We start from the raw sequence: 24,317 nt of genomic DNA, 5'->3' as shown, positions 1-24,317 counted from the left end.
TAATTGATAAATATGTGGAAACCCAAAAATTGAGAGCAAAATGATGCTTAAGAAATGTATTGCGGATAACAACTATCTCACACTGACGATAATCATGAAAGAAGTGAAATAAAAAAAGAGCACAGCTTAGAGAATAGTGGAAGATTGATTATTGGTTGCTTGTACTTGGCACAAGGAACCAATTAAGTAAGAAGTAACTTTTTTTTAATCTGTATTCAGGAACTGCTTTAATAATCACATTTTGTTATGTTAAAATTATCAAGTTTGTTTCATAAACATTTTTCAGTGAACCAGTGATAATATTGATGCAAAACAGCTATTTCTGAAATTGATAAAGAGCAGAATTATGTTGTCACACCAGTTTTACTAATAATAGCATATGAACTAAATTGGTGGGTGGTAGTGAAAGTTAGTTAAACCTTGTTCAAGTTTTCGTTATTTTAATGGAATTGTATTTTGTTGTAATTCATTTCACATCCAGTTTTTTTTTTTTTTTTTTTTTTGTGTGTAGGTAACTAAAGTTGTTAATCAGGATAATAAATCCCTAAATGTCCCTCCACCAACCCAGCTAACAAAAATTAAATATGCAGGACCACCTCATATTAAAAAGGATAAAAGGCAAAGTTCGTCAAGGTTTAATATTACAAAGGATCGAGAACTGCAGAAACTTCCACCAGTAAAAGGTAAAACCATATATTTAAGAATATAATACGTTTCAGTGCTTAATTTATTGCTAAATGGTTTAATACCTCCAGCATCCACCTATGATTGTAATTTCATAGCTAATCATGAGTTGTACTTATATAAAGTGAGTTTTAAGCTTGTGTGTTGCAGTAACATTCTTTTACATCTTCAAAAATTATAGAAACAACTACCGTGTTAGAGTAAAACTTCAGTTTAATATAAACCAAAATAATCCCTCGGCATTTTGGCCTTCACATTAAGGTCATCATCAGGAGCAGTGTTTCTCAACCTGTGGTCCGTGACGATGGGACAGGGTCGCTAGCGACAGAATGACGAATAATAAAAGAGGGGTGAAGTGAACAACAATATAGTTCTATTGCTTCCACCTTCCCTTGCTGTTTTGTCAGATTTGAAGTGAACATGTGTTATTCACATTTCAACCAATTGCTTGTTGTGTATTGATTTTTGTTATTGAGGGTTTCCTTCGACCAAGGCTCAGTATATCTTCAGAAGTGCTAAGTGATACTTGAACAAAGTGTGTCGTGAGTTAACCCCAGTATTTATATATTTATATATTTTTCGGAAATGTTTTTTTAATAATGGAAAAGTGGCTTAGAACTAGGACTTTGAACAGAAGAGCAAATGAAACAAGTGATGCTAACCCTAATTGTAATACACGTGTTGTAACGGCCAGTAAATCTGATACCATTAAAGTAGAAGAAACAAGCAGGTCAAAGAAAAAATACAGTAGGAAATATAACAGTTCATATTTGGAATTCGGGTTTACTTGGTGCGGAGATGAAAGTGAACAGAAACCTCAATGTGTTTTGTGTTATGAAGTGTTGTCGAACGAGTGCATGAAATCTGCAAAACTCTGACAACATTTAGAAACTAAACATTGTGATGTGAAAAATAAGCCAATTGAATTTTTTCAGTGATGCTTAGGGACATTAAATCATGGGCAAGATATAATTTCAGTCTTGGGTTCAATTAATAGCAAAGCACTGGAAGCATCCTATCTCTTAAGTTTGCGCATAGCGAAAACAGGGAAACCTCATTCTATCGGGGGAAATATACTACTTCCAGCTATCAAATATATGGTAAAAACTATGTTTGGCAACAAGTTACTAAAAGATGTTGATTTGATTCCTCTTTCAAATGACACTGTTGGTCGCAGCATTAATGATATGGCAGGTGACATAGAATCTCAGTTAATCGAAAGAGTTAAGAAGAGCCCTTATTATGCGTTACAAATAGATGATACTACTGATGTTACAAATGATGCACAGTTAATATGCTACGTAAGATATGTGCATGATAACAACATTCATGATGATAGTGCCTTTTGGAGTTTCCATTCTAATGTCTTCATTTAAACCATATGTTCACTCCATTGATGTCATAGGTTCATTTCCTTAATTTTTCTGAGAAGTTCTCTTGTCTTGGATTGTGTTATAAATTTCTAACCCAACTCTCATATCCATAAGTTAAAATTGGTTTGGACAGTTGGTTGTATATACTGCTAGCTGAGTCTTTTGGCTAGTTTCTTTCTTATTCCATATACATTTATTTAGTTTGCTGCACACCAATTTTTACTTGTTCTGTTATATACTTTAAAATTTCATTCGCCATCTTCATTAAAAAATTGTGTCTAATTAGCTAAAATATTTTATTTATTCTCTAGGTTCTCCATTGAGAATGCTGATGTTTTCTGTGTACCTGTTTTCATAGATTTTCTTGTTGATTTTCATGCCAAATTTGTTACAGCAGAATTAAATTTATTGCAAGAGTCCTGAATATTTGTGGTTTGAGTTCAATGTCTCTGAATTTGATGTATTGTTTAATGTCCCTTTTCCATAATGATCTGTATGTCTTCATAATGGAGGCAGTGCACAACCATTTCACATGACATGCCTTTGTCTCTGCTTTCTAGCTGCTGACTTATAACTTAAAGTAGGCTCTATATTGTTTGTATAATCTATTTACACCATATTATTGTAGCTGTTGAACAACTTTTCATTTGGAACCTTATCACATTCCTTTTCTACTTGTACAAAACTTAAATACAGATCCCTGCCAGAAAGGATGATCCAAAAGTAATGCCTCCGTTGTGATAGCTCCCCAACACCAAAGGAGAGGATTTTTTATTTTAAAAATAAAAAAGGTTTAAAGTCTCTATATTACTTTCATATAATATTTCTCATTATCTGATTCCAGACCTTTTCTCAAGTGTAACAAGTTTTTCAAGGTGATTATAGTAAAAGACTGCTTTCAAAACCATTTTTCACCTCTGCTTTGACTGTGTTTCAGATTCTGTAATATCTTTAAGATGCGTCTACAGCTTAAGAAATAACCAGAATGATTGAGCTAAGTCATGGCTTGGCTGTAGTGATGATGTTCCACTGCTGTGTATATGATCTCTTTGATAGAAGTCAGTTGGCTCATGTACAGCCTTGCATTATTGCATTGCAAAGGCAGCTGATGTTCTTCAGCATGAATCCTGAGGGAAAAATCTAATCTAAGTCTCATCCCCTTCTTCATTTCATTCACTGTCAACTTCTACAGATGCCCTTTCATCTTCTTTCCATTCTTCATAAAATGAAAAATTCCATCTACCAGTATGATCCTTTTAGAAGATTGTCTCAATCATATCACCCCAGCTTCTCCTGTTTGCTAGTATCTGCAATTCTCAGTTGGCTTCATAATCCGTATTCCATAATCTTACTACCAATTTTAGCACCCTTTTGCACTCCTTAATTATATCAGCATCACCATAGACACCAGGAGACCTGAGCTGTACAGGGGTCATATGGCCTTATAAAGAAACAAAATGACTTCCTTATCCTTACTCATTAAGGTTTGTTTCAGCACTACAGTGATCCTCTGAGTTGTATTTGCAGTCTTTGCTATATGGCCTTTGCACTTCAACTTCCTATATCTGAAAATTCCAAGATCTCTGGCCTAATTAGTTTCTTCTAACAGAATCCCACCAATATAATATAACTTTGGGCCTCATTATACCCAAGTGCATGACATATTTACTAACATTGAAATGACAGCCATATTCATATGCCATAATTCCAGAATGATGCCATTCTTGATTACCTTACCTATCTTTGCATCATTAGCAAATAGCTGTGTCACCTGTCAAATCCATTCCAATGTCGTTAATAAAGATTGATTAACAGTGGACCAAGGACTGATCCCTGTGTATACCACTAGTGACCTTAAATGCTGCACCCTGCATATACCACTTTTTGATATGTCAATCAGCCATCCTTTTATCCATGCTAATGTTTTATAATCCAATCCCATATTTTTCAATTTATGCAATAGTCTTCCTCGCTGTATCCTGCTAAAAGCCTTAGCAAAGTTTAAACTATCATGGTGTATCCAATTCCCTTTGTCTAACCGATTGGTAACATTATTATAAAATCTGATCAAGTTTACTAAGGGAAGGTCAAATATGATCTTCACTTAGTAAACCCCATGCTGTAAAGTATTGATTCTCTGTCAGTCAACTCGTTTCTCTCTTAACTTTGACAGACTTTTCCAAAATCTTCACTACCACTCCAGAGATACTGATAAGTGGACACACCAGTGTTTGCACCACCCTTGTTGAAAGTTTTTCCATTTGGTTATACTATAAAAGATGCCAAGAAATTATATTCTTGGTTTAATCCTTTATCTAAATGTAGTTTGTCCCTGAAGTATTTTCAGGACAGGGCAAATCGTATATATAGAGGATAATGACTTCACATCACTTGCCTTAGTATTCCATAATGCAAAACACATATCCTTACAGACATGTATAATGCTATGCATTATGGGAAGGATCACTACCCAGACCAGTTTAGACTTTTATTGAGATTTCATCAGTGGGAGCCAGACTCAGAGATGATACCAAGGTTGATGTAATGCAGAAGTCATATTTCCATATATGAGTAGCCAAAAGGAAAATACTTCAGACAACTATGTTTGCTTACACTTGGATAAAGGATTTAACCAAGAATATAATTTCTTGGCATCTTTAATTTATAGTATAACCAAGTGGAAAAACTTCCAACAACTGTTTCTAATCCAGAGTATTCTAATAATGAGGTGTGACACCTTTTGGTTACTCATATATGGAAATATTACTTCTGCATTACTTCAACTGTTGGGTCTGGCTACCGCTGATGAAATCCCAGTGAAAGTCGAAAATGGTCTGGGTAGTGATCCTTCCCATAATGCATAGCATTATGGTGGTGCTAGAGTCGCCATAGCACATGGCGTGGTATTTGAGCTGTGTTGAAGTGCTTATTAATCGGTGAATAGTCCGTTTTTTCTACGTTTTGTAGTGCTAAGTTGTTTTCTGGAATAAGAGCGTCCATCAGTGGTTGTTTTTTGAAGTTAGTTGTCGCGATATTGTGTATTTTGGTTACCAAGAAGACTGGGTTAGAATCAAATGCATAACGGTGGAAGACAAGGCAAAGGATAAGTTTTCATTATTTAGTTATTTCATTTTATTTATTTATATCTAGTGTACTTAAATGTTCTGTTTGAAATTGTTTGTACTTATTTAGCGTTTATTTTTTGACACTAATTTGCGACACATTTTAAATAATGGCGGCAGCAGCAGTTAAAATTACAAATGGCATATCGCCAAGTCCCCCCCATTTAAGGACTCCATTTCGCGCGATATCATATGGGATTTTGTAGCATGCGGGACTTGCAGAATGTATGCGTCCTGGCGATTGTATATGTGGCAGGAGAAAGACGGGGAGAAAAATGTATATGCGCAAAATGCAGGCAATGGGAGGAACTTGGTGATTTAGAAATGACCATAGACTATAACTGACCTCATTGAGTCAGAAATGGGAGATTCTCCACGTAGAGAGATGACGGGTATGATAGAGGGTGAGAGAAGTATGAATAAAATAATAAGAGTGGGGAGTATGGACGGGGTGAATGATTCTGAAGTTTTAGGAGATAGTCTCAGTTGGTAGGATGAATGGCAAACAAGAATGGCTGACTTACAGAGAGAGATAGATGAGCTGAAAAAGCAGGTGGAATGTCTGGGGAATGAGATGCTAAGTGTGAAAGATGAAATTAAGTGAATGGAAGAGACGAATGCAACACGAATCAGAGGAGGAGTGAGAGAGAGTTATGGGAATGAGAGAATAGGAACAATATTAGAGGAGAGTGTTTGAGAGAGTTATGGGAATGGCAGAAGAAGAGAGAATAGGAACGGTATAAGAGAGGGAATGAGAGAGAGTTAGGGGAGTGATAGAAGAGGAGAGAATGGGAACAGTAGAAGAGAGGAATGAGAGAGAGAGTTGTATGAATGATAGAAGAGGTGAGAATGGGATTAGTGAAAGAGAGGGAATGAGTGTCAGATATAGGAATGATAGAAGAGCAAAGAATGGAAACAGCAGGAGAGAAGGAATGAGAGGAGTGCAGGGGAGCACAGGGACTAGAGATAGTGATGTCAGGAAGGCAGGTAAGTAGGGGAGCACAGAGAGAAACTGTTACGAGAGAGAGAGTGAGGGGGATGCATGTGAGCAATCGAGGAACAGAGTGGTAAGAGGTGTAATGTATGGAGACTCAATGATCCGTGGTGTTCAAGATAGGATGCATGAGGAGTGTTTGCCAGGAGGAACAATAGAAAGTGTGGCTATGGCAATTAAGAGAGGTAAAAGGGTGGATGAGATGATTGTAATGGTTGGAACAAATGACTTGAGTGGTGGTGTAAATAGGGCAGTGAGAGATATGAGATTCTTGCTTGAGGCTGTACGAAAGAAGACAGAGAGGAAAGATAGTGTGTGTGTGTTTCCTAGGTATGATATGTCAAGCTGAGCAGAAGAGCGGTGAATGGCATAATAGCGAGAATGTGTCAGAAGAGAGGATTTGAATATGTGGATGCTTGGAGTGTGTTTGAGAGCAGAGAGGAATTGTATACGAGAGATCGCCTGCATTTGAACGAGGAAGGACGTAGGCATCTGGAGAGATTGCTGTTCTGAATGAGTCAATGTGTCCCAGTGTGGATGGTAGCAGGGGTGGCCTCTTGTAGGAATGGGTACATGGGGGAAGGTGGGGCCACATCAGGTAATGCTGAGCCCACTGGAGTCTAGAGGGGATAATGCTGGGTATAGAAACAATGGCATTTTTATGCTTTATACCAAATGCCAGGAGTATTCTGAATAAGGGAGAGGAATTGGTGGCAGAAGAGGATATAATAACAGGAATAGAAGTTGCTGGGTACAGCATTTTTCGGCAGGATAGAAAGGGAAAGCATGGTGGTGGAGTACTGCTTATGATAAGTGACGACCTATGTCCTCTAAGAGTGGAGGGTTTGGAAGGCTGTGACACTATTGATTTTGAAAGCATATGGTGTGAGGTGGAGGTGGGCAAGACAGGATATTTAGTGCGATGTTGCTACAGACCAAGGAGCACAAAGGGTGGAGACCAGGAGATGTTGAGACAGTTGAGCATGGCAAGTGCAAGAAGAATGATTGTTATGGGAGATTTTAACTACAGCAGTATAGATTGAGGAAAGGAAGATGCATATAACAATAAGGAAATGGAATTTCTAGAATTCTTGAGGGAAAAATATCTTAGGCAACATGTTACAGAGGGAACAAGAGGTTCAAGAATTTTGGATTTGGTTATAGCATCAGAAGAGCTGATAATAACTGAGATGACATCTCTTCCACCAGTTGGAGAGAGTGACCATATGGTTTTGACTTGGAAAATGAATAGACATGCAGGAGTATCAAAGAGACGGGAACGTATGTGGAATTATAAAGCAGGTGATTATAATAGTCTTAGATGTCAACTTGGGGAAGTTTCGTGGAGGGAGGAATTGAAAGGCCGGGATATCATTAGTGCTTGGGAAATTGTGAAGCAATATTTGTTAGCAGTAATGGTAAGCTGTATTCCATGAGTGAAGAAGAGGACACGATTTGCAGTCAGGTGGATGACAAACAATATTAAACAGGAGCTACATGCAAAAAAGAGGCCATGGAAGAGATATAAGGAGACAAGTGAAGAGATGCATGAAGAATATAAGACACAGGCTAAAAGAGTGACTAGTATGGTAAGGAAGGTGAAACTGGAATATGAGAAAAGATTGGCCCTTAGATCCAAGGAAAATCCTAGGGAATTTTAGCTATGTGGCCAGTAGGAGGAGAAATGACTGTGGAAGAAAGACATTGTTGGATAAAAATGGGATAGAGTGACTGATGCAGAGGACATAGTGGAATTGTTCACTGAACACTTTATTGGAGTATTTCATCCTGGAGGAGTCAATTTGAATACTAGAGGGATAGAACAGGTTTGAGGTTTAGAGGTACAGGAGGAGAGTGTGTTCCACATACTGAGTACCCTGGGCGTTAGTAAAACTGTGGGACTGGATGGTATTTCACCATGAGTTTTGAGAGAATGTGCTGAGGAACTGACAGTGCCCTTGACCTGGCTTTTCAATGAAAGTCTGGCTGCAGGAAAGGTGCCCAGGGAATGGAAGGAAGGTAAGATAGTGCCATTGCATAAGGGTGGTACCAGAGTGGAAGTGTCTAATTATAGGCCAGTTTGTGTGTCATCAGTTGTGTGTCACAAGTAAGATCTTGGAGAAAGTAGTGAGGGACCATATACAGCATTGGGCAGATGAGAGTAATATTATCAGTGAGAGTCAGCATGGATTTGTGAAGGGTACTCTTGTTTTAGCAATATGCTAGCCTTTTATTATAAAGTTACAAGAGCATTAGATGAGGGAAAGGCATATACTGCCTTTCCCTCATCATTTTCCTAGACTTAGCAAAGGCATTTGACAGAGTGCCACATGATAAGCTGATATTCAAGTTGCAGCACATGGGACTAGATGTCAGATTGGTCAACCGATAGGTATCAGAGCGTTGTGTATGGTGGGGCAATATCAAACAGGCAGAAGGTTACAAGTGGGGGGGGGGGTTTCCACAGGGCTCAGTACTGGGACCTATATTGTTTAACCTTTATATCAATGGCATTGTCCGTGGATTGCAAGGGGATAATCGGTTGTTTGCGGATTATGCGAAGCTGGGAAGGGTTATTAGTAATAGTGCAGATGGGGTAGCCCTGCAAGAGGATTTGAATAAACTAGATAGATGGGCACATGAATGGTTTGTCAGTTTAATGCAGCAAAATGTAAGGTCTTGAGGTTTGGGACACATCGATGGGATGCTGCATACTCTGTGGGAGGAGTTAAACTGGAGGAAGTAGGAGAGACAAGAGATCAGGGTTTGATGATTGACAGAAACCTGAAATTTAGGGGACATATTGCAAAGGTAGTGAAGGTAACGCAGAGGATTGCTGTAATAATGAGAAGGACACTCACCTGTAGAGGAAAAAATGGTTATCATTCCGTTGGATAAAATCCCACACTTTTGTTCTCAGATCTAGTCCCCAGGATTTGAAGGGGATAAATTAACTGTGGAAAGGGTACAAAGGCAGATAACAAAGATGGTGTCAGGACTGTACAATGTTAGTTATGAGGATCAGCTGAGGAAGCGTGGACTGCAGAGTTTGTTGGGTAGCAGAAGGAGGGGTGATATGATTGAGACTTTTAAACTATTGAGAGGTGGTTACAGGATTGACACTGGGGAGTTCTTTCGCTTGGCTGAACAGCAGGAAGTAGTCATGAAAAGGGGCCATCCCTAGAAGTTACGAAAGGGAACTGTGAGAAAGAGAATGAGGAGTGGTTTCTTTACATGGAGGGTGGTTGAACCATGGAATGCATTGCCTGATGGAGTGGTGAGAGCGAGAACGGTCAATGCATTTAAGGTATGATAGACTTTGTGTGTCCTAGGAGGGACCTCCCTCGATAAGTCTTTTGACTCCATGGAGGCCTGAATAATAATAATAATTATACATGTCCATAAGGATATGTGCTTTGCATTATTGGATATTAAGGCAAGTGATGTGAAGTTATTAGCCTCTATATATGAGTTGCCCTGTCCTGAAAATACTTCAGGTGCAAACTATGTTTGCTAACATTTGAATAAAGGATTAACCAAGAATATAATTTCTGGGCATTTTTAATTTATTGCACCACCCTTGTGCATTGGATTACATTCTTTCTGCTACTGGAATTTTCCCTGTTTTTAGGCTCAATATAGCCTCTTCAAAAGGAAGAGCCAGTTCAGCTGAACACACTGTTAGCATCTGTGCTAATATCCCATGAACTATTGCTGGATTCTTATTCAGCATTATACATGTCTGTTAGTTAGTTAGCATATGATGATACAACGGCTGTGAGGTCCTTTTTACAAGGAAGAACCGCACTATCTCAGTTTCCCCCAAATTTTATCTGGGCTCAGGACCGGCATAGCTGACGAATCAGGCCTATGGTTGGGACTTAAGTATTCCTGACTGTAATTTGTGTGTGTGTGTGTGTGTTCAGGGAACTGGTTTGCTTGCTTGCGGGATGAAACCCGCCCGATAAACTCGGGGGGGACCCTGCTGTCCACGCTCAAGACTATGGCTATGGCTGAGGAAGATGTGTTTTGGATTATGGGATACCAAGGCTAGTGAAATGAAGTCATTAGCTTCTTATATACGAGTTGCTCAGTCCTGAAAATTCTTCAGGTGCAAACTACGTTTGCTTACATTTGGATAAAGGATTAAACCAAGAATATAATTTCTTGGCATTTTTAATTTATTGCACCACCCTTGTGCATTGGATTACATTCTTTCCACTCCTTTGGAATTTTCCATGTTTTGAGGCTCAAATTATATAGCCTCTTCAAAAGGAAGAGCCACTTCAGCTGAATACTTTTAACATCTGTGCTGATATCCCATGAACTATTGCTGAATTCTTATTCAGTTTGTGCAACGCCTGAGGTGCAATACACCATAGTTTCTTCATCCAGCAAAGAGTTAATAGCAAGTTCAATGTTGCATTTTTTATTTTATATTTATCCCACACACAAGAGATACAAGAACCTATAGTATATCAATGCCATGTGTGAGTTACACATGAGGCCTGCTGTCGATACCTTTCAGCAAAATGGGCACTCATTTGAACAATCTCTTCTGCATCTGTCACATATGCATCATCTACATTCAGCAAAGGTATTCTTTCATACTCATTCTTTTACTTGAAGCATAATGAATTCTTATTTTCATATCATATCCGTAATATCATAGTTAATATCATATCCAGAATTCACAATATCAGAATTAAAATCAGATTCAAAATTTTTAATATCATTAACAAGAAAAATATGTAAAGAAGTTTTAAAAAGAATCAGTTAATCAGCTTTCAAAGGTGAACTGAAGACTTAATATACATATATTACTGGACAAAAAAAAAATGAAAGGTTTGAAAACAAGAATGCATGGAAAAAACTATGAAAGACTGTGCTAAATGATAGAAATCTTCTGGGGGGGGGGGTAGATGATTTCTTCATGTTGACAACAGTTCATGCTACTAAATTCATTTATTTAATTATTTTTATTTATTTATTTTTTTTTGTTTGTTAAATTAACTTTTCTTTCTCCTGTATATTATTTATAGACTAAATTGAATACAATATATTAAAAAAAATTGTAGATGCCCCATTGCCTGATCGTGAGGAATTATTCATTCGGAAGATCAGACAGTGTTGTGTTTTATTTGACTTTGTGTCAGATCCTCTCAGTGATCTTAAGTGGAAAGAGGTTAAACGGGCAGCCTTGCATGAATTAGTTGAATATGTCACAACACAAAGAGGAATAATCACAGAAGCAGTGTATCCAGAGGTGGTACATATGGTAAGTGTTTTTATTTCTCGTTGAATTTTACTCACATTCTTGAAGTGATTGATTTATCTAAATGACACTGCTAAGTAATATATATATATATATATATCTTTTACTTTATGTACGTTATTGCTGATAATTGTTAGCAGTATTATCTGTTAGTCAATCTCCTAACAAATGGCTTCCTGGTTGAAGATCCCTGTGCTCTACAGCCTGATTTTGCTCTTCCTAGGAAGATTTGGTCATCTGTCAACAGGATCAGAACTAACCAGGGCAAATGTGGCTACCTACTACACAATTGGAAACTGTCAGACCACCCTTATTGTAACCGTTCCCTCATAGCCCAGATGATCACTCATATTGTGAATGACTGCCCAAGATGCCAATTTCATGGTAACCTCCAAGACATCCACAAGGTGATAGATGAGAATTGGCCTGGATTGGCTGTCTGGACTAGACATTGACTTATAGCTGCATTGTATTCTTTTTACCATAAAAATCAATCAATCAATAAACGGGTAGTATTTTCCTTATTATGGGATTTCCATATGACATTTTGTATATGAAAATGCTACCTTAATAATGTGTTCATTAGTTAGACAGACCTAGGTCTTTCCATGTGTTCTGAAACATGGAGAATATTTACAAGGCATTTTCAAATGATGTTCTTTTTTTGTTTGGAAAGACATGGGTTTGAATTTTGTCTAGGATGCAAGAAACCTTTATGAGGACATTCCATCTGAAGGTTGGATGGTCAGTCATATGGAGATGATAGTATTTTCCTCCCAGAAGTTCAGGTTTTTCATTCTGCAGAACAAGCTGACTGGTCAGAGAACATCATGCATGATAGTTGCTTCAGCCATAATTCCAACTAAACCAAACCAGAGCCTTTCAAAGCAAGGATGGTCAGATTTGTACAGGGTGTTACATTTTCCTAGAATACAAACCATCTGGAGACATGCAGTTAGTAAGTATAATACATGATTGTATGTGTTCTGAGCTACCCCGGCCTACCTTATTCATCATTCATTTTGAAAAATCATAGAGAACGTTATGTATGATAGTTGCTTCAACTATAATTCTGACTAAAAGAACCTTTTAGTCAGAATTATAGTTGAAGAACCAGAGCTTTTCAAAGCAAGGATGGGTCAGATTTGTACAGAGGTGTTACATTTTTCCTCCCAGAATACAAATCATCTGGAGATGTTCAGTTAATAAGTATAATACATGATTGTATCTGTTCTTAGCCACCTCAGCCTACTTCTAAACTACCTTAATTATCATTCATTTTGAAAAATTATGGAGACTGTTACTGTGTTAAGAATAACTACTTTACTTAAAAGCAGTAGTGGTCTTCATAATTTATCAAAATGAATGTGGATTACCATATAACACTAAAAGAAAGGATGCCTAAATATTCGACCATTTCATACTGCATTTCAAAGAAAAATAATGTACTTCTGAAAGTTTTTATCTACACCATTTTCTGCACAGCTGTGGTGTATGGTAAATGTTTGCCATATCCAACTCCTAGGAACTATCAGTTATAGCGCAAAGTTTGCTGTAGTAAATTTAGGAAGAAATGAAAACTGCTGTCTACTTCATTCATTCTCAGAAAATAAAAACCCAAGAAGATATTTGACATTCAGTTGGGTAACTATAACTTCTTGAGCTAACCTCATATCAAGCTTTAGCATGTCTGTTGAGAGCATCACATCCTACAGAGCAGATTAATTGGTTTTTAATTTACCTCCCCCTCTCCTCCATGCATTGAAGAGTTTCCAGTATTGGTAGCTTGAAGAGTTTCGAACTTTGAATAATATTACTGAATGTGATGCTTGAAGAATGATAAATTTGGGGAAAAAAGTAGCTGAGAAAGTAAGGAAATGGTTGGAAATCATACATTGATGACAAAACACAATAAGAATTGGCAGAAATCAAACCACAAATATACATACAGCATACAAAATGATGATGAAAAAACAGATGCAAACGATAATGGTATATATATACACAAGAAAGAAGAAACTAGAAGAGTGTGAAATTTTAATAATGAAAATCCAGAATTAATGTTTAAATTTTGAAATGTTACAATAGCTTAAACTAATATCACTTATCAAAAATTTCATAGGGAACTACATTACATATGTGCAGTCTATACCATTAAAATCAAATATAAAAATCAAAACTAACTTGAAAAATTTAGTAGTCTGGGAATTTTAACTGTCGCCTTTAGTGAAATTACAAAGAGAGAGAGGAAGCACAAGAGATATAACCTGAATTACTCTGCCCAAAGGGTAAGGGATTGGTATAGTTGATGTGAACAAGTCAGCTTTCTGAGTGAACATAGAACAGATGATGGATATTAGCTCTCTATACAGTTAAGAAAGTTAATTGAGACTTTAAATTTTAGACTTTAGCATTTAAGAATTAATTCGCTACATAACTCTGGATTTTTATTTTAAATTTCATATTTTTCTAGTTCATTCTTATGTCTCCCAATCCTTTGCATTTTGTCATTAGTGTAAGAGTTCCCACGATTTCCTTTTTGTTCTGTTTCCACTTTTTTCTTGTTTATTGACCTAGATGCACATTTTTGCCTCCTTATTTTGCTATTGCTAACAGAATTCTGTTGTTTTCAACAAAGTGATGTTGAGTCACTGTATGAATTTGATTTCACTTCTGTTACTGGAAACATTGAAAAAACTAAAATTTAATTTAATTTTATTTTATTGTGAAATAATACAATATCAAATATGAAATTGCTGGATAAGACAAAACTAGTTTTGTTCTTTGTTATTTTCTTATTTTAATATAAAACATGAATAATTTTATGTATACTCCCAACAGCTATATTTGAAATTGTGGTTAGCAACATAATTTATGATGATATTTGTTCTCCAGTAAAGTTTTTAGTGGAGAACAAATATGTAAAGTTTTTAGTAGTTTTTATGGTTTTATTTTTACAAGAGTGAAAGAGAACCTAACACATTGATTCTGAGGGAATTACTGTTTTGTACGCTTATTATAATACATCATTTTGTTATGGTGTTGTTTGCTGTACAATCAGCTACTAGTTTAATCCAATACTATTTCATTACAACTTTATTAACAACAATTTTCATAATAGTTTTCTGGAATTTGGCCTTCTGAATTATGCTTTCAGCATAATTCAGAAGGTCAAATTCCAGATTATTGGAGTAGAGTCCTCATAGTTCCCATGTATTAAAAGGGAAATAAAACTGAATGAGAATTATAGAGTGTTTTCTATACTCAGTTCAAGGCAAGATTTATACAAGCCTAGTTGAGAAGAGGCTAAGGAAAATTGTGGAAGAGAAACTTGGAGAAGAACAAGCTTGATTCTAGTCAAATAGAAGTTGTCAAGATCAGATTTTCACTTTACAACAAATAGTTGAGCTATGGGAATATAACCATGATCTGTACTTAAGTTTGTTAGATCTGGAAAAGACACACGAACAAAGTTAACATATCAGGAATGTGTGAGGAGGGCAAAATTTTCTATATTTTTAAAATTTTCATCCTATTTAGGAAACTCTTCAGGAATTTCTTAACACTAAAATTATTAATTATTGAATAATAAGATACACATTTCAGTAAAAATCATTCTTAAGAAGCCATATTTTTTGGATTCTACACTTCGATCAGATGAGAGCTGCAGCTGTAACTATGTATTTTTGTATCTATTGCTAAATGCTAATTATATGTCCCCTTTAAATTTTTTTATACCCAAGAAAAGCACTGATTATTACAAGAAATTGGGTTTTAATTGGTCATTAACAAAAGATACAAACATAAAAGGAAACAGGTGACTTACCTATTATTTGCTCCTAACAGGTTGCAGGCTCCATTTCAAGGGAGAGACAGATGGAGAAGCTGTAGTAATAACCTAATTCCATTAGTTGGGTGCTCTGTATATGTCATGTTAAATTAATAACCCTGCAGAATAAAATTATATCAAGTCATTATGTTTTCTACAGATAATTTTATTGTTACTGTTTATCAAAATTGGCATCAACTATTTCCATACTCTCCTGTAAATCTGTTAAGAACCATAGTAGATAGTCACACCCTTTACAATTCAGTTATGCATAGACCAAATTATTCATATTTATTCATTCTTTTTATTATCCTTTTGCACAACTTCCATTCTGTTGTATTTCCCTAAACAAACCAGTGAACAAGTTCCTTTTTCTTTACTTTCTGTCCATCATTCACAGTACTTGGTGTGCTACAGGTTGAATAGCTCTTCTGTATCCGACTACCATACTTAAAAACCTCCATCCTTCAACGAACAGCAAATACTCTCTTTCACACCATTGGTACTATCTTCAATTTAGATATAAAACAGTGATTCTAGAACAGAAATCTATGTATTTGTCATTTCACTTCTTATTTTTCTGACTGATGCAAATATTGTGAGACACATCCATATTTTGGGTCCTTGTGTAAGTTCCCAGAAACTTTATTAGTTTCTGGGAAATTAATTTATTCCAGGTGGTGCTAAAAGCAATCAGGGAGAAACATTACTACAGTTAGTTGTAATAATGTTTCACTGAAGTAGTTAAATATTGTATGTTATACACAAAGCTATGTAAGAAGCACAAAATTCCATTTGTATATGTTGTATTCCAAGAATATGAATGTAATTCCTAAATTGAAGTAAAAAAAAACAGCAGAAGTTTTTTAAAGTGACTGATTGACATTTTTAAAACCATAATTTTCAGGATTTTCCCATATACATATGTGAAATGCAATAAAACAATCTTAGTAAACCATTTGATAATATTTGTAATGAAGGCATATTATAAATTACCGAAGAGAGTGTGCAGTGCACATTTACTGGTGATAAAAATTTAGTCATGGCTGCTAGGAGAAAAATTATAGAAATCATGTACATTTATGCTTACATTATTATTATATTTTAAAACTTTATTTACAGTTTGCTGCAAATGTATTTCGGGCATTGCCACCATCGTCCAATCCTAATGGAGCTGAGTTTGATCCAGAAGAAGATGAACCAACTCTTGAAGCAGCTTGGCCTCATCTCCAGGTATTCACTTTTTTCGGCACAAACTATACTACAATCGATAGTCTCTTCCTAGGCAAGCATCAACTTTGTATTACATTATATTCATGTATGTATGTCAAATATATTAATTCTCCCTGGAACACACTCATTGCGACCGAGAAATGCACTTATTGTGTTTGCAAGACAAACTTAAGTAGAGTATTTTTTCATGAACTTCTTTTGAAGTAATAGGACTAAAGGCATGGAATATATTTTATTCATTTATTTTTATTTTATTTTATGAAGCATATAGACATTATGCATATGTGTTGTTTCAAGTTCTAAATGTGTAAGAACCAAACTAAAATCCTTTCTCAGCTTTCTATTTTAGTATTCAGAAAACAGAGTATGTATGTATGTATGTATGCTTGAAATTTCATACTTTTCTATCATAACGTTCATCTGCTTCCTTCGTTTTTTTACTTAGTTGATACCACTTCCGTTTTCTCTATTCCTCATGCCTTGTTAAAATGCTGGCAGCCTTTTTGGAGTCAGATTTTATATTTTGGTCTTCTAAGGCACTTTTAATTGCATTGATTTGCCTAGATCCTCCTCTGGATCATTTTCTTGCTATTATGGCATCCAAGTACCTGCATACACATTCTGGAATGATCCCATTCCCATTTTCCCATCCATATTGATTTAGATGGTCTCTCACGGCTAAGTAACTTGGTGTCTTTAAAACCTCATTAATATGCTGATAGGATGGTTAGTCCTAACTGCGTAGTTTGCATGTTTTCTTCTTGGCCAGTTTTCTCTTTTCATGAGAGTAAAAAAAAAAAAAAAAAAAAAAAAAACCTAGGTTTCTGGGAGGAAAACTCTGCTATCTTCATATGAGACTCATCTTCATTTGAAAAGCCCTGATAGAGATTCTTCATGTTTTAGATGGAATTCGAATCCAGGCCTTTCCAACCTAAGGGCATTGTCAAACCCAGCTGAGTGAATATAGAATAGTCACTCAGCTGTATCCCAAAATGCCACCGCTGGAAATGTGGGCACATTTTATTTTGTATGTGCTGTTAACTACCAAATGTTTTTTTTTTTCCTTTATAAACTGTACATTAGAAATTTATAATAGTGTTTGTAATATACAGTTGATTCTCACTATATCAAGCTCATAGGGACTGCTGGAGTAGTTTGTGATAGTGAATTCCTTATACCCGATAAGTCCTGACCAAACCTATGAGGTTTGGTCAGGACTTCTCAGTAATTTGTTATAGTAAGCCAATTTGGTAGAGTGGTGTGTTTGCCTGGCATGTGACAACCATCACCATCTTACCCATTGGAAGCGGGAAGCGGCCTGAAAAAATATGCTTGGTGTAGCGGAGCATAGATACCAAATATCCAGCATGTGGAGGGCACAAGTATGTCATAAGTTTACATTCCTTCATGGGCAGGATTCTATAAAACCAAATGAACAATAACTTTATATTACAGAACCAAGATGTTAAAAAGCAGTATCTTATAATTGAAGCTGGGTAATTTGGAGAACTCCATGTGGACTTTAAGTAATGAGAACAACTATTTGAGACTTGAGATATTTATGGTTAGTAAGTTGGAATTTGACTGAGCAAATTCTATGTTGCCTGAAACTACATGGATGACAGAACATTATCATATATCATGCTAATTAAAGTGTTTTCTGCTTACTTTTTTTTTTTTTTTTCTGTCAGTGAACCAGAGCAAACAGTGAAATATTAGCTACTGAAGTATCACTCTCAGAATTGTTAATGGGCACTTTCAAGAAATAAGTAAGGTAAAGAAAGGGAGAGTATGATATATTACAGGTGGGTTAAAGGCTAAATCATGAGAAGACATGTTTCAAGTGTTGCTGAAAGTTAAGTAATTTTTTCAAATTTTAATTAATATTGAGTTAATTTATGTAGTTTTTTTTTTGAGTTATTGGAGCATTTAGAGTTTAAGCAAAGCTTGTATATTTTTTATTAAAGTACATATTGCTGGTATGGCACCAGTGTATATAGTACAACAATAGTTGCCAAGATGTCTTTCTTGAAGTGAGTTGAATATGCGAGATTTTGTTCATTGTGATATGAGCAAGATATATTCATCAAGAAAGTTGAAATATTTGTGGAAAGGAATCGAGATTAGTGATTCAATATGTAGGAAGTGTTTTAAGTGAGTGCCAGTTGTGTGAAGAAAGTAAAACGTGATTGTGGAGTAAGAGGGTATTGACAGAAGTCTGGAAAATGTTAATGTTTGCTATTGCTGAAAGTGCATTGAAAGGAGGTCAGGAGAATGAGAGGGGGGCTCATGAAAGAAATAGCACACTTAAGTGGAGTCCCAGGACAAAGGGCAAGATTTGAAAGATTGTAGAAATGTCAAGTAACTATTAGATCTGGTGAGAAAAAAAAAACGAGTACATGGTAAGGAACAAGAATGTGTGATTAAGTGGGAGAAGGAGGATAAGGACAAAATTTTTTATGGTAATTTCATGAGAGAGATTATTTGAGATTATGACTAAATCTTGTTTCTCCTGGTGCAAAAATTAATATTTAGTGAGATATTAGGATGTAGAAAGGTGAAGTGAAAGAATTGATTGTTTTTGCTGGCACAAATGAAATTGTATAGAGAACATATGTAAAAGTTATTAGAAGAAGTGAAAAATAATAACAAGAGAGTGAAAATTGTAAATCTGCTGCCGTTTTAGGATAGAGGTGGGTTGAGGAGTGGGATAATGATTACAAATGAACCAGTGTGCAGATTGGGGAGTTTGTACACCTGTGGACTGAATTTGACAGATGAAAGGACTTGGATAATGCTTATGAGCTGTAATTAAATGAATTTGGAATTAGGTGTCTAGATAAAGCTTGTTCACTTAGAGTTGTGCAAAATCAGGAAAATTAAAACTATTTTAGTGGATGTAGGTGAAGGTGTGCAGACACCCATGGGACAAGGGAGTGTAAGAATTACCAAAAAATGTAAAATCTAATCTCTCAAGTAACAGAATCAAATTGGGTAGTCAGTACAAGGTGTACTGACTAGTGGGCCACTACAGTTCTATTATACTAATGTTAAAAGTATCAGGAATAAGAGGTAGCAGTTTTAGGCATTTATTGGTGCAATCTTGCTAATGGGTTTATGTATTAATGAGACTAGACTGACAGCAGAAAATGCAGTTACCAGGATAGAATATGAGGAATATAGTATTTTTAGGTAGTATAGAGAGAATAGAATGGAGGGGGAGTTCTGTGTTTAATAACAGATGAATTACAGCCAAAAGGAGTTGGAGATCAGGAGGACACATGGATGGCAGTTCATTTGAAGCAATCTTGCAGGAAATAGAGGCCAACAGTACAAAATATACAAGGGTGGTCTGAAAAGTTCTCAGCTTAATAATGAAAAAATGAATTTATAATTTCAAAATTATTTTTATTTTTCTCCCTTAAGACTACTAAATTTATTCCAGTGATGCTCCAGCACCATTATCCTGTCCCAGTAAGATTTGCAAAATACCCCTCTACAGCTGCAATCACCTCTTTATTCAAAGAAAAACGCTAACAACGAGCAAGAGTTTTAGTTCTGGGAAAAGATAGAAGTCAGAGGGAGCCAAATCTGGCAATAGGGTGGATGTTCCAACAATTCCTAGTGCAGATCCCTTAATGCCAAAACACTTGGGTAGGTGCATTATCCTGATGAAAGATGATTTTTTTTCTTCTGTGAACCGGGTCTTTTCTCACGAATTTTTCCGTCTAGTCTGGTTAAAAGATTGAAATAACGGAATAACATTCCCCTGTTATTATTTTACCTTTTTGCAATAATTAATAAACCAAATGCCTTTAGCATTCCAAAACACCAATGGCATGACCTTTCCTTCTGATGGAACCGACTTTATCTTCCTTGATGCTAAACAGCCGGCTCCTGTCCACTGTTTTGACTGCTGTTTGGATTCTGGTGTGTAATGGTGAATCCAAGTCTCATCCATAGTAATAAATCGATGCACAAAATCAGGTTTATTCTTCTAAAACACTCTAAGCACTGTTCAGAAATTTTCATGCGAGCGCAGTTTCTGATCTGCTGTGAGCAAGCACGGCACCTGTCTTCCGCAAAGCTTTTTCATTTGCAATTCTTCATGCAAAATATATCTTACTTGTTCTTTTGAAATGCCTATAGTCTCAGCAATTTCATGCACTTTGACTCGCTGGTCATCCAATACCATATCGGCACTTGATCAGTGATTTCTGGTGGTGTTACACTTTTTGGACGACCTTCATGTGGATCATCTTCAAGGCTAGTACAGCCATGTTTAAACTCGGTAGCCCATTTCTTAATTGTTGAAAACGAAGGAGAAAGGTGCCCATAAACTTTTATGAACTTCGAATAAATTTCTTTTGGCATTAAACCTTCTTTTACAAAGAAGTTTATAACCGCACAATACTCAATTTTATCCATTTCAAGGGATACAGAGAACACTTTTGCTTCAGACAGCTGTATAAAACTCATTGCAGTTTCATATGGATGCTTATTATAGATGTACCAACTTAGAAAAAAAAATCTTGCCGGTAGTGTTGCCATCTACGGTTGAGGCCGAGAACTTTTGAGATCACCCTTGTGTATATTTATATATATATATAATAAAAATTAGTTTGAATGACTATATACCGAGAATGAAAAAACAACAAGGTTTAATATTAATATTCTCGGTATATAGTCATTCAAACTAATTTTTATAATATTTTCTACCGAGTAAAGATGAACAATAATATATATATATATATATATATGTATGTGTGCATCTCTTAAAGAAAATAGTGTGTCACTAATAAAAAAGAAATTAGAAAAAGTCCAAATACACCTGCTCATGTGGTTATTACTTAAATTTTATTCACCGTCACTTTCTGACAGTAACTGCTTTCTTTTGGTGTGAGATGAATTAAATCACTTGAAACGCTTTGGCTGTCCTGTTCATGCTGCAGTGGCAAAATGTTTTCTTCAGTAAAAGGAACTAAATTAGCACTAATTTCCAATAATTCTGAGGGTTTTTTTTTTTTTTTTTTTTTTTTTTTTTTTTTTTTTTTTTTTTTTTAACCACAAACCCTGCAATTAATCATTGAAATCCTGTTTTGACTAGAGCTTTGTACAATTCTTCGTATCGCACCATACATGACTTCAGTCCACCTTTAAACTGTTCACCTCGTTCAGTATTTTGGATCATGTATAAGTAAATGACTTTGCAATTTACATGCCGTTTGAAGCCCTTTGTTAATTAATCCACCAGTGAGTGGTATCTCTTCATCCTCATCACTTTTTTCTTTTTCATTGCAATTCTCAAAAACAGCTTCTATTATTTTGTCATCACTAACAGCCTTGTCAACCATCAATTCTTCAATATCTGCAGACGAAAAATCACCAAATCCTTCTCTTTGCCAACTGCATGTACTAATCGGATGATATTGGCGTGTTCAGTTGTACGCAAAGGTGTAGGGTTTTTCTTTTTCACACATTCTGGCCAAGTAGCTTTCCAGCATGCATTTAAAGTTGATGGTTTCTATTCTGATAATGCCAACTTAGCAAGTTTGATGCAATCCAAAATAGAAAATATCTTTCTCACATCAATAACTGTCAGTAAATTATCCTTATTTAGTTTATCCAAAATGTATTGGAATGTTTTTTTGAATTTTGAAGGTAGTGATCATACCCTGGTCTAGTGGTTATATTGGGTTGCAGAAAACAAAATTCCTCATTCAGTTGTTCTAAAACAGGATGGACAGGCACATTGTCTATAATCAATAAAACTTTAAAGTCCAGATTTTTTTCCCATCAAATAGCGTTAATGTCTGGAACAAAACATTGATGGAACCATTCATTGAAAATTTATTGTAACCACCTTTTCTAACTCAATCTTTCTTATTTGCCTTCCAGTACTGGTAACGTGTTAAAATCCACACCTTTCATTGCCCGCTGTCTTAGGGATCGATTAATGAATAATGGTTTTAATATACGATCTCTGGAAGCATTGCTACAAAATAATAGATTCACACAATCATTAGTTGCTTTAAAGCCACCAGCACTTTTGTGATTTGCTATATAAGTTCTGCCTGGCATTTTTCCCAATAAAGGCCAATCTCATCTGCGTTCCTAACTTGATGAGGAGTGTAGCCACCATTTTCAATAATTTTGGACAATTTTGAAAGAAATTCCCTATCTGTTGGCTCATCTACAGATGCAACTTCTCTTTTTTTTTTACATTATGAAGTAAATATCTTTTGAGAAATTTTGTAAGCCAACCTGTGCTTGCACAAAAATCACAATTGTTGTTTGATGTTGTTAGCTCCTTTTCCTGAATCTGTTTGTACATCCGTAATGCTTTCTTTTTGATGACATTTCCATCTAAAGGTATTCCTTTTTGTGAGCAATCTTCTGTCCACATCACTAGCACCTTTTTCTTCTTGAAAATTTAATATATACCAGTATAACTATTGCATGAACAAAATTTTCATGAACAAAACACAAGACTTGTAAACATTTCGAATTGTAAACAAGAAATGATTGTTTATCAAACAACTTAACTCCTTCCCAGCAGCTTTATATAGGCGGACCTCCCGTAATGGATTAACTTTACTTCAAGAAATCGCCTCAGTTGTCTGCATTCTGTTGCGTAGAGTAATCTCTGATATTTAAAACATCAAGGGGGCTCCCCAAAATTCAAGTTTAAGTACATGTTTACCGTTCTAGGAAATGATAATTATAATGAATACCCTTTTTAACAGAACTGAATTCAAACAGAAATTTTAAAAATAAGCGCCATTCTGAACTTGTTAAATCAAAATATATCGTGCAAAAATAGAATATGCTTTTGTTTTCTAAACTGTGTTATTTCAAAATCATGTAAAAAAAGCTATATAAAAAGAGAATTACATGTATATATAATTTTAATGATCTATGATTGCTTAGTATAACTGAGAGGAGACCTCCACATAGCCTTTAAAGGAATGCAGAGAACCGACCAGGGCTTCTGACCTAATGTCTAATCCTCACCTTCTCGTGGTGCACCCTGTTGGGTATCTACTTGGATACTGAACGAACGAGGATGGGCTGGCAATTTGGGATTTAGCCGACCAAATTGTATTCTTATTGGTTAAACCAAAATAAAAAATGATGGTACAACATGACAAAATTTCATGCCGGCTGGGGTGTTGCCCGGTTAAACAAGGCCCCCGTTGTTTTCGCCAGGGAACCAGGGCGAACAGCGAAAAGTCAGCTACTGGAACAAATCTGAAAACAAACCCCCAACTCAACATCACCAGAGTTAAAGATTGGTACTATCAACGTAAGAAGCCTAAATGGCAAAGAAATGGAGCTAGCTGAGGAATTAGATAAGCACCAGATCGACATAATAGGGGGACTGAAACAAAAAAGACCAAAACTGGTGAGATCTTTCTGAGCAATAAATACAAAATGTTATATTCAGGCAGTGACAATCAAGGAAAAGAAGGAGTAGCCATAGTATTCAACACAAAATACGAGGCTAATCTTCTTGAATGGCAGTCAGTCTCAAGTAGAATAATGTGGGCAAATATCAGAATGGGGAACTGGACAATGAGACTTATTTGTGCCTATGGTCCCACAGAAGGTTCTACTAAGGTAGAAGTGGAGGAATTTTTTGAGGCTTTAGAAAAAGCAACTGACACAATGAAAAAGGAAAAGTTGGTCCTTGTTGGGGATCTAAATAGCAGAGTAGGAAATGATTGTGAGACATACAAAAATATTTTGGGAAAATTTGGAGAAAAGAGCAAAGCTAATAATAATGGCAAATATCTGTTGGATTTCT

At 35.8% G+C, this 24,317-nt stretch overlaps 1 protein-coding gene across 7 annotated transcripts in view; it reads left to right on the top strand.

Moving 5' to 3' along the window:
* LOC150102659 (serine/threonine-protein phosphatase 2A 56 kDa regulatory subunit gamma isoform-like) overlaps positions 1-24,317 on the top strand; it is a 315,572-nt gene that overhangs the window by 47,936 nt on the left and 243,319 nt on the right. For all 7 annotated transcript variants that reach the window (XM_090399676.1, XM_090399677.1, XM_090399671.1 and 4 more), the window contains 3 exons: positions 512-683; positions 11,252-11,451; positions 16,400-16,510. In XM_090399676.1, coding sequence (XP_090255802.1) covers positions 512-683; positions 11,252-11,451; positions 16,400-16,510 — 483 coding nt within the window. The remainder of the gene's footprint in view (positions 1-511; positions 684-11,251; positions 11,452-16,399; positions 16,511-24,317) is intronic.

This window comes from Typopeltis vanoorti, chromosome 10 (assembly GCF_054136105.1).
Source record: "Typopeltis vanoorti isolate ZY-2024b chromosome 10, IOZ_Tvanoo_1.0, whole genome shotgun sequence".
NCBI lineage: Eukaryota > Metazoa > Arthropoda > Arachnida > Uropygi > Thelyphonidae > Typopeltis > Typopeltis vanoorti.
This window is presented reverse-complemented; position numbering and strand designations above follow the sequence as displayed.